This window comes from Ammospiza nelsoni, chromosome 18 (genome assembly GCF_027579445.1).
Source record: "Ammospiza nelsoni isolate bAmmNel1 chromosome 18, bAmmNel1.pri, whole genome shotgun sequence".
NCBI lineage: Eukaryota > Metazoa > Chordata > Aves > Passeriformes > Passerellidae > Ammospiza > Ammospiza nelsoni.
Window position 1 is genome coordinate 473,952 of NC_080650.1, and position 10,966 is coordinate 484,917.

At 49.2% G+C, this 10,966-nt stretch overlaps 1 protein-coding gene across 1 annotated transcript; it reads right to left on the bottom strand.

Annotated features, from left to right (window-relative positions):
• Positions 1-2,890: 2,890 nt before the first annotated feature.
• Positions 2,891-8,041, bottom strand: RAN (RAN, member RAS oncogene family). The gene is made up of 7 exons (XM_059485171.1): positions 7,941-8,041; positions 7,149-7,191; positions 6,182-6,266; positions 5,969-6,094; positions 4,859-5,046; positions 4,198-4,368; positions 2,891-4,120 (listed from the first exon to the last, which is right to left on the bottom strand). The coding sequence occupies exons 2-7, from the start codon at positions 7,182-7,184 to the stop codon at positions 4,076-4,078; spliced, it is 651 nt and encodes a 216-aa protein (XP_059341154.1). The 5' UTR covers positions 7,185-7,191; positions 7,941-8,041; the 3' UTR covers positions 2,891-4,075.
• Between the last annotated feature and the right edge of the window lie 2,925 nt (positions 8,042-10,966).

Below are 10,966 nucleotides of genomic sequence, written 5' to 3' on the forward strand. Positions count from 1 at the left end.
GTCATTTTCAGATGTCATTGCAGCTAGAGAGGATTGATGCGACCTGATTCATATGCCTTTTAATTAGTTAGAAATTCAGATTTTTCAAGAGATTCAGTGTTTCCCTTCTGGACTCTAAGGCGTTTTAGCATATGCAAAGTCAGCTGGGGTGAAGAGCAGGCGATGGAAACACCAAGGAATGCCCAGCACACCAATCTGCAGAGTTAAATAGGGAGAAACAGCTCTGTGGGCAGGCCAGCACCTGTGGAAATGGCATTACAAACTCAGCACGTCAGATTTGCCACAGCCAGGGATATTTGCCATGTGTTTAGGAGCAGGATTTTTTGCTCAGAGAGAATAAAACCATTAATCCTCTGGTAGTAGTGAACCACTGGAGCCCCCATCCACTCCACAGGTGGAAATTAAAATACAGATCAGCCTGGAAAGTGCTTTAGTGATGAACTAAATCAGACAGCATTGTTTTCTCATCAAAAATATCTGCTACGTTCTGCTGGATGTGCTGCTGGATGGATGGATGAGTTTTTCCCCAGGTGAAGCTATACTTTATTTCAGTGTCAGTTATCAATATGCTGACTGTCTGCCTCTAACAAGCTCTGATTTTAACAGTTCTTCACATAAATGTGATGAATTGTGGGAAGGATGATGGTGCTGCTGTGCTGTGAGCATTAGGATGAAGGAATCCACCTGCAGAGCTCGGTCAGGGTGCGTTTCACGCTTCTGGCGGATTTCACCTGTAAAAAAATATAAAAATCAACGTAGAAATGCAAAAACTCAACGTGGAAATGTAAAAAAAAAAAAAAAACAAAGTAAAAATACAAAAATCAATGTAAAAATGAACGTTAATATCAATTTCCGACGGGACCGAGAGCCGCTGGGCGGGCGGCGGCCGCCACCGCGTGGCCGAAATGGGAACTGCAGCGGGGGCCGGGGCAGCCCTCGGAACGGCCCGGAACGGCCTCAAAGCAGCCCGGAACGGCCCGGAACGGCCCAAAATCGGCCCGGAACCGGCCAAAACCGGCCCTGAACGGCCCCAAACCATCCCGGAACGGCCCCCGTGTGCTCTGAGAATCCCCCCCTGCTGCACGGGAAAAGGGCATTAATAATTAATGAATTAATCGATAGATTAATTCTGCAGTGCCCGCCCGGTGTCCGGCACACGGCTGTTCCCAGCTCCATCGGAGCCGTTCACTGTTCCCTCCGAGAGCCGAGAGCTGCTCTGAGCCTGGCCAAGCCTGCAGGGACCGTCCCAGGCAGCTCCTCCACTCATAAACCGGGCACGATTCTCTCCTGCTGTGGTCTGAAATAAGCGTTAGACCTAGACCCCAACTTAGGTATTCCAATTAAACAAAACGTAAAATAAAAGTACCAGATCCAGAATCAAAAGACAATGAATAATACCACAATGTGCAGATTCCTTGATAATTATTACCCACATTTTAATTTATAAATGCAACAAAGCTCCCTGGCTTGAGCTCATTCCCTAAAACCTGCCCAGAGAACCCAGGAATCTTTCCTTTTTTTAATGTTGTTATCCATTGAAAAAGTCTGACAGGAAAACTAACCCTTGTATGCTCAGTCTAAACAAAACACACAGTGCTCCCCTCCAGTGCTATTTTTGAAAGGCACCAAGATGGAAAAAAAGCCATGAGCAAGATACCTCTGGTTTTGTGCAGTGGCAAGTTCATACAGCAGGAGCAACAGGAATTATTATCACTGATGGGAAATCAGACTGGGGCAGACTGTCCACTGAAAAAAGTTCAGCACAAAAAGCATTTATTATTTAATTAATCTGCTGTCTTTGGCTCAGCACCTTGTACAGTGACTTGAAAGGCTGCATTGGGAAAGGTAAAATCAGTGACTTTGTCACTTCAGCAATCACAGGAGGAGGGACACTGGGTAAAGTTTTCTTTTTTGATGTTACAGATCACCACAACCTTGAGGAGCTTCCTGTTTATGACTATTTTACAGTTGGTTTTCAGTCCTTGCTAATAACAAAGTGTCAACGCAGAAATAGGCAACTCCGAGCAACCCATAATTGTCTCCTAGAAACCTGAACTATATTAATGGCACTCAGTTATGAATGTTTGTACTAAATATATTAAACCCATGAATTTAGAGAGAAGTTTGATCCACTAAAAGTTCTGGTAATGTTAATATAAATATGAGGGTACTTGAATTATTTAAAACCAAGTATTCACAAGGACTAAACAAATGCTGCAAGTGGGCTTTGCCCCGCTCCCCAAACACTGCAAATGGAAGATTGCCTCACAGCAGGATGAGCACTCCTCTCTCTCAGAGCCTGGGAGCTGCACTGAGGATCAGAGCCAAGCTCCCAGGCAGGTTAGGGCAGCCTCCCAGCAGCTTCTTGTGCAGGAGCCACACCAAGGGCAGGTGAGCTGTGACATGACACCACTGACACCGTCAAACCACACCAACTCCAGGGCTGCTGCTGCCTGCTCCTCTCTAAGGGTTCCACAGTGAGAGCTTGAAGGCACAAAGCCACCACAGCACACCTAGCAGAGCAGCGGCCAAGGCAGCAGGATTAGCCACGACCTGCACAGGAATTAGTGACACTACAGGCAAAAGCCCACAACAGGAGTTAGAGCAGGATTATGCAGCAAGAAGAGTCAATGCAACATTCAGCGGGAATTTGTTCCTTTACAAACACCAAGTGTGCAACATCCCTCATTTTCATCCAGGAGCTTCAAGTCTTAAACACTTCTGAGTAGCCAAAAAAACAAACCAAAAACCCCAACCCCCCAAGAATTCCCAAACTGAACTAGCTTAAAAATGACTCAAGAGCAATCTTGGAATATAATCATAGGCCAAATTTTGCTACTAGGCAGCAAAAGTTGAATATTGAGGTAATTAATGTACACAAACATGCAAGTTAAAAGGAATAAATGAAATGCTCCACTTTATTAAGAAACCAAAAATACAAAACTGAAGAGTTCAAGACTTCATGTACTCAAACACTACTGAAAAAAAATTCCTAAACTTAAGTTTTGCTTACTAGCAGTACTAATATTGACCAAGATTCATCTCTACAAGGTAGTGTTAAAAGTTGACATTTTCCACCATTTGTGCTGTAATAAGCCAGTTTCAAATTAAGAACTTGGTGCAGTTACAGTAAAGTCTAGATGTTTAAATCACTGTGGCTCCAGCTAATATAGCACTGGGTAGGCAAGAGCGTTTCAGGCCAAACCACGGCTGTTCTCTGGTTAGTGAGTCTGAAGACGCCTAGGATTGGTTTAACCAGCTATAGCTCTACTGCTGTTCCATGCAAAGACACAGCTGAAGTCAGCTCACAGGCCTGGGTGCCGTTTGCTTCTGGCTGCTGAAACACAGAGCTGCAGGTACCAGTGAGGAGCTGGGGCTGGGTGCAGCTGCAGCACGTGGAGGCAGAAGTGCAGGCTGTGCTCTGCACCCCTGCAGCACCAACGCTCCCCTCACTGCTGGGGCTCTGCCTGGCAGTTCAGCTTGCCTCACACGCCTCAGCTCTGGCAGCCAACAAAAAAGGACAGGGTAACAGTTAGCTCAGAATTAGCAAGAGGAGCTTAATATGAGAAGCAGGAAGGAAAACAGAATGAGAAATGCAGTAGTAGACAATCAAGTATTACCCTCAAATGAAGAACAGAAGACACTTTGAACAGTTTTCCTAACAATGCATGAAAGTTCACTTGCTTGGAGATACTTGAAATACAACTTTATTACCTAAACAAAAGAATGGGAATGACAGAAACAAGATTTTCCACTTAACACTCTGATGTGACTGCAGCAGTCTTGTATTTGAAACTCAAAAGGGGAAGTAATTGCAGTCCAAAAAACAGCTAAATATGCAGGTCCAAAATATGAAGGTTTTTTGTTTTGGTTTTTTTTTTCATTTTGTTTTGTTTGTTTTTTTTAAACTGCCACATTCACTCTCCGAAGCCCATTCATCTCTTTCAGCATCCCAAAGATTAAGCACATGTTCTGTTCAGCTAGATAATAAAGTGGCAAACACGCTGCATCACCAACATCACAGGACAGTTGCCTATAAAACTAGACTTCTGACGCTGGGCTCCAGCTTCATCCCTCACAGGTCATCATCTTCATCTGGCAGTGCAGTGGTCTGAGCAATCTGCAACAAAGGAAGGCACACTTCAGAACTGCTCTGCTGTCTGCCCTGAGTGAGACAGCAGCTCCCCCATCACTGACCTGTAAGTCCTGCTCATACTGTGCTGCCAGTGCTGGGTCCATAACAACTTCAGGAGGTGCAAGCGCAGGCATGGCAACAAACTCCAAGTTGGGATCTCCAATTAGCTTCCTAGCAAGCCACAGGAAAGGCTTCTCAAAGTTGTAGTTACTCTTAGCTGAAATGTCATAATACTGAAAAAACAACACATTAGACATTATTTTAAAAACCCTCTTAATATTTAGAGCATTAAGATAATAAGCTCTTTTAGCTTCCTTTTTTTTTTTTGACTGCATGGCTTTTGTTTCCATACTCATAAGCAGTTACAATTTAAGTGTCCAGAAACAAGCAGTTTCTGGCAGAAACTATGAACTGAAAGGTTATCAAATCTCATCCAGGACAAAACCTTCAGGAGGCAATACTCCTGTAACACTATCTACTGTAGTCCCAGTCCTGCCATGGGGTGAGATTCTGAGCAGCTACAGCCAAATGCACACAAGTTGTTCAAGAACTTAGCACAGCTTCGGCTCCAGGCCAGTGATGAGCATCCTTATCATCACCTCCCCCTGCCCTGAATTTTGGTTTGAAGAGCCAACAGATGTGAGGCTGGCAGAGCACCCAATTCACCTTCCACAGCCCAGCTGCACTCCGAAGACAAAACCAACTGGATTCCTCCAGACTTACCTGGAGATTCTTCTTCCTATGGAACACAATGGATTTTGCCTTGACTTTTCTGTCCTTAATATCCACTTTGTTGCCACACAACACTATAGGGATATTTTCACATACTCGTACCAGATCTCTATGCCAATTAGGTACATTCTTGTAAGTAACTCTTGATGTTACATCAAACATGATGATGGCACACTGAGCTGCAAGAGAAGCAAAGTCAAGTTACACCTGGTGTAACCACTTGCTTTCAACACAGGATGGAGAAGAGGAACCCAGAGACATCCCACGTTAGGGTTAAGCACCTGCATTAACATTTCCCTCTCAGCATCACAGTTGTGACAGCTGCTGCTCTGTTCACCAGGTCAGTGCAGGAGTGCACAGAACCCAGCCATGCCGTGTCACCTCACAGCTGTGCTGCCTTTACTAGCTCAGCCGTATCACTGAGGAACATGGCATTGCATGTATGGGAATATACAAGACTATGGAAGCCAACTTGGCTTTACCCAAATACCTGGCAGAATCAGTTAACACCTATTCAACTCATCTCAGACATGCTAATAAGGCTTAAAGGTCGGCTGAGGGCCAGTGGTCCACATCTCAGGATGCTCTTGTCCAGAGCAGTTTCTTGAGGAACTCAAGAATATTATACAAAAAGAAGATATAATAAAGATATGCAGGTGAGTGTAGCAGGACAGGACAGATCTTTGCCAAGCAGAAATAAGGAACACTGCCCTTTTTCAGAAACACAGACTGTGGCATGAAGGTGTCCAGCTTCCTTGAAAACTTTGAGTTTGTGTTCCAAGGCCTTGCCTGAGCACAGCAACAGAGACAGAAACCTGCGCCCAGTGAAAAGGTTCCCCCTTAACCAGCGAAGGCTGCCAGTGGTACCTGGTCATTCCACCAATACCAGCACCCACAGAAACCCCTGAAACACAACCCTACCATGCTCCCACGTTGGCACATGTCGTCTGGCAAAGGACACTATCCTCTCTACAAAGCGTCTGAGGAGTTCTACACCAGCTCATCACTGCAGCCACACTGACAGCTTCCAGCAGGGCCAGCACGGGCAGAAGGAAGCACTGAGCCCTGAGAGGCACAGAGCTGTCCCCCCACAGCTCTTACCTTGGATATAGTAGCCATCACGCAGGCCACCAAACTTCTCCTGGCCAGCTGTGTCCCATACATTAAATTTAATAGGGCCTCTGTTGGTATGGAACACCAGAGGGTGAACTTCAACACCCAGCGTTGCTAGGGAGAGAACAAAAAGCATTTAGCAAGTCATGGATTGAACTTCCATTTGTGAGATATTGGAGCTCAATATTTCTTCAGACATACCTACATACTTCTTTTCAAATTCACCAGTCAAGTGACGCTTTACAAATGTTGTTTTACCAGTGCCACCATCACCAACCAGAACAAGCTGAGGAGAGATAAAGGACAAAAGTCAGAATAATGCATTTTGAGACATGTGTCAGTCATTCTAGCACAGATACTACTCACTGCTACAAAGAGCTTAGTTCCTACAAGGAGCTGTAAACAAAGACAGAACTCTCCATGAAGCATCTCCCTGTGGGAACCAATCTGTTAAGCCCATCCATCATGATGTAACTCTGGTCAGTCCTATCCAGTCCTTGTAGGTAAGAATTGCACTGAATTGTGAATATGGTTCTACTAAACTACAACAGACTGAATGGAATGCTTAGGGCTTTCAGCCTGAATGTGACCAGATTTAGAGAGGAAATTATCCAAATATCTGCTGGAGAAACCCATTATCTTACAATCAAAAACCCACCAACTAGAATATACTAGCCAAGAATTGCAGGAAACACAAGAAACAACCTTAAAGAAGCAGTCTTCAGGACTTTCTGGCTGTTAAGATAGCAAAAAAAAAAAAAAAAAAAACACCAACCCACCAGCCACTCAATACACCAGGAAATTCTCTTCTGAAACACTTGAAAAATGAGCACATAACATAAAAAATGCTATTCTAATTCATTCCGAGCAAGTCTAATTCTAATTCACTTTTACAGTGCACTTGAATTCTTAAATTTAAAAATCATTCTGTAGGCAAATATTTATTAAAATGTATTAGACAAAACGGCAAATAGAATATATTGGCACAGTTAACAGACTCTTTTTGTGTGTGCTGTATCCAACACTACAGTAAATCGCCCCATTAAGGGAAGACCAGCACCTCGAAACCAAACCCACCATCCACGTCGACACTCGAGAGTCCTTTATGCTACTTTTCTAGCGAAGGGGAAAAAAATCCCCAAAGCCACGCCGCGAGCCGCACGCTTACCTTAAACTGCACTTGCGGCTCTCCTTGGGCGGCCATGCTGGCTCTGCGGGGGAAATGGCAGCGTGAGAGCGAGCGCGGGGAGCGGCCCCGCCGGAAGGGGCCGTTTCCAGCTCCGGGCGCGCTCCGGCCGGCCCGGCCCGGGCGGCGCCTCCCGCCCGCGTGTGGCGGCACCGCGCGCGGCAATGGCGGCGCCGCCTCCGCCCGCCCCGCGCCCGCCGGGCCCGCCGCGCCAGGGCCGGGCCAAGGCCTCGGCAGGGCGGCTGAGCCGCGGCCGGCCCCGGCCCCTCTCCGGATCCGCGGAGAGTCCTCCCGGCCCGCCCAGACCCAGCATCCCGCCGCTCAATGGAGCTGCTGCCCCATCGGGAGAGGCCGCGGCCCGTCCCGCGGAGCTCCGAGCGGGGCCCGCCCGCCGGGCCTCCCCGCGCACCGGGCCGGGCGCGCTCCCCGCCATGAGCCACCATGACTGAGCAGCGCCGCCTCCTCCCGCCCGGGCCGCGGGGCCCCGCTCGCCGCCCCGCGCATGGCGCCCGCCCTTCCATCGCGGACTGAGCCGCGCACGGCCCCGGCCCTCCCAGCGCCCCGCTCCCGGGGCCGAAAAGTCGCCACGCGCCTCGGCTCCCGCAGCCGCAACGCTCCCTCAGGCGCAGCCTCCCGCCGCCCAGCCCAGCCCATCCCAGCCGCGAGCTAACGGCCACCGCCGCCCCCGCCGGTGGCGCTTTGCAGAGCGGCCACGCGTGTCCCGATGGCGGCGGGGCGCGGGGGGCCGAGCCCGGGCCGGTGCCGGGCCCGTACCTCTGCTGAGGCTCTCCCGCTCCTCGCTCCGTGCCGGGCGCAGGGAAAATGGCGGAAGCGCCGTTCAAATACCCGGACGGCGACGCCGCGCGGCCGCGGGCGGGGGCGGGGCCGCGCGTCACGTGGTGCGCGGCGCGCGGGAGGCGGCGGGAGGCGGGGCCGGGCCGCGGCCATGAGGGAGCGCGGCGGGCATGGCCCCGAGTGGGACGCCGAGCGGAGCACGGCACCGAGCGGGACACTGAGCGGGTCATGGCACCGAGCGAGGCACCGAGCAGAATAGTCAGCTTGTATAATTAAGCGTTCAGTTCAGAGGATGCACAAAACATCTGCTCCCCATTCAGCAAAGGCAGCAAAACACTTCATTGGTGTTAGATCACTGCCTAAAAGATTAGAGTCCGTGAGATCCGTAGGCAGCAGAATAATGACTTTTAAAAGGAATTTACATTTCCTGTATCAAAACTCAGGTCAATTGTGAGCAGACTTAGCGAGTGTGGCACAGATAAACACACAAAAGGTAGCAGGTACAAAGCGTTTGGAGATGTGAGAAGGAGCACTGCCTTCCACAGCCCGTGCACGCTCTGCCCTACAAACCCTCGGGCTTTTCACACAAGCCTGAACCTAAAAAATAACTAGACCACACTTTTTACAACTCCTTCTCTCATAACAATCTCCCACAGCTGAGTTATGGTTCTTCGTGGGCACCGGGCAGGGCCCTGTGAGGCCAGCCAGCCTGAATGTCTGCCCAGCACGGCCTCCCAAACAGCCCCTCATCCTGGCAGGCACCTCAGGGATGGTGGCTCCGTCACCCCCAGGGCATCCTCCTCCAGTACCGGAACAACCCAACAGCATTCCCAAATGCCCAAAGTGTATGTGGCCTCGAGGCCCTGTCCTGTGGGGGGCTCGCTGCAGGCAGGCACGAGGCACTGGCCTCAGCTGACGGTGCCCTGGTGCTAGCTGAGGGGAGCAGGAGGTGCCCCCTGAGCTCCCTCACGGCTCCGCAAGGACGCTCTCCACACCTCTGGTGGCCTTGTTGGGCACATCCAGCACCCCACGGCCCTCGCAGAGCAAGGGGCCAGCACTGCCCGCAGCACTCAGGGCTCCTCTCCTGGCTGGCCAGCGGTCACTGGGCAGGCCGGGCAGTTGGCCCTGGTGGCAGGAGCAGCTCCTGGGCACTGTGGCCGCTGTGGTCACTGCCGAGCTGTCCTGCTGTGGGTGACACAGCCGCTGCATCGATAGAATCCTGGGACATGCTGTCAGCTGGTGATGCTCTCTCCACAGACAAAGGGAGATGCTTTTTTTGCATGCAGTAACTTAGATAAATTGTTCAACAGCCTCCAGTGTGGCAGTGAGCCTCTTTAATAAAGAGGCTTTTACAGCAGGAGGGTTTAACGGAGCAGCTCTCAGGTACAACGGGCTGTGGTCTAAGGGGCTTTCCTTCACTGTGCCTCACGACCATGATTTTCCATTCCTCATCCAAACTGACCTGCATTCACTAGAGTGCAGTAATAAAAGCAAAAGTTGTTCTGGAAGCCTTGCATTTAGAATAGTTCTCCAAGATCTCAAAACTCTGTCCAAACATCAGTGAAAAAAACTTGTTTGAAAACTGACTTTCAAGGAACATACGAGTTTTGCGTGTGTCTATAAATACCAAGCTCATGGGTTCGCTCTGATTTTTAAGGCCTCTGGTATTTTTTTTTATCCAGTATACTTAAATTACTTTTATTATCTTTGCTGCCATCCCCATAATCTAGAATAAATAAATTGCATGTTTTTACATATATCTGAATGAATGGAATTGACAAGTAAAGTATTTCATGGCAGCTGATACATACAAATGCAGTTTATTTCTTGTAAATTTCCTCTGACATAGACACAAAATACACACAAGGCTTTACAAGAGCGGCTGGCGTGTGCTGTGATTTTTGGTTATTAGATAGTGTAATGTCAATTCAAATATTGCATGAGATTTGCTTGGAAAAATCACTGGCACGTTGAATTTGCCTTCCCTTTTTGAGAGAACTTGGGTTTATGTGGTTTCTAGCACTTTTGCTGAGCGCCTCTAGGTGTCAGGATTATTTTTTCAGAATATGCAACTCATCTTTTATATTTCTCAGCACAATGCTGTCCTGGTAAAACCCTTGTGAATTCCACCTCTCCTTTTGACAAATACGAATGTGTTTATAAATAGGAGGCCATAAAGCCACATAAGTGGAGTTTGGCAGTTTTAAAGGATATAAACATGGGGAGAAAAACAATCTGTAACTGTGTATGTAACACTGTGTATGTGCTTTAGTTATTTCTTAATATTGTAACAAATTTATTAGTGAACTACTTTTTCCCTGCAAGCTATCTAGTACTTTAATTTGGAATAATTAAAAATTCCATTATCATAGCATTTGAACTTTTGGCAAACACTTATTTCACTGTTAAAAAGATAAATTACCATGTGGAATCTAGTTTTTAGCAGCTGTTTTATCGGCATGTATAATTAAGCGTTCAGTTCAGAGGATGCACAAAACACCTGCTCCAGATAACCCATTCAGCAAAGGCAGCAGAACACTTCATTGGTGTTAGATCACTGCCTAGATTAGTCTGTGAGATCCGAAGGTAATCGGCAGAATAATTACGGACTGCCCGCCGTGCCCGCTCCATCGTGCCCGTTCTGTGGGGCTGGACTGCCCGCCGTGACCGGTCCATTATGCCCGCTCCATCGTGCCCGCTGCCGGCTCCCCGTGCCCATTTAGCTGGGCCCGCTCCCTGTGCTCATGTAGCCGTGCCCGCTGTCGGTGCCCGCTCCCCGCCCGCCGTGCCCATGTAGCCGTGCCGATGTAGCCGTGCCCGCTCCTTGTGCCCACGTAGCCGTTCCTCGCTCTCGGTGCCCGCTGCCCGCCCGCCGTGCCCATGTAGCCGTGCCCGCTCCTTGTGCCCACGTAGCCGTTCCTCGCTCTCGGTGCCCGCTGCCCGCCCCCGTTCCCTCACGTCACGGCGGCGGGCGGGGCGCGGGCCCGGGCCCGAGCGTGCGCGGT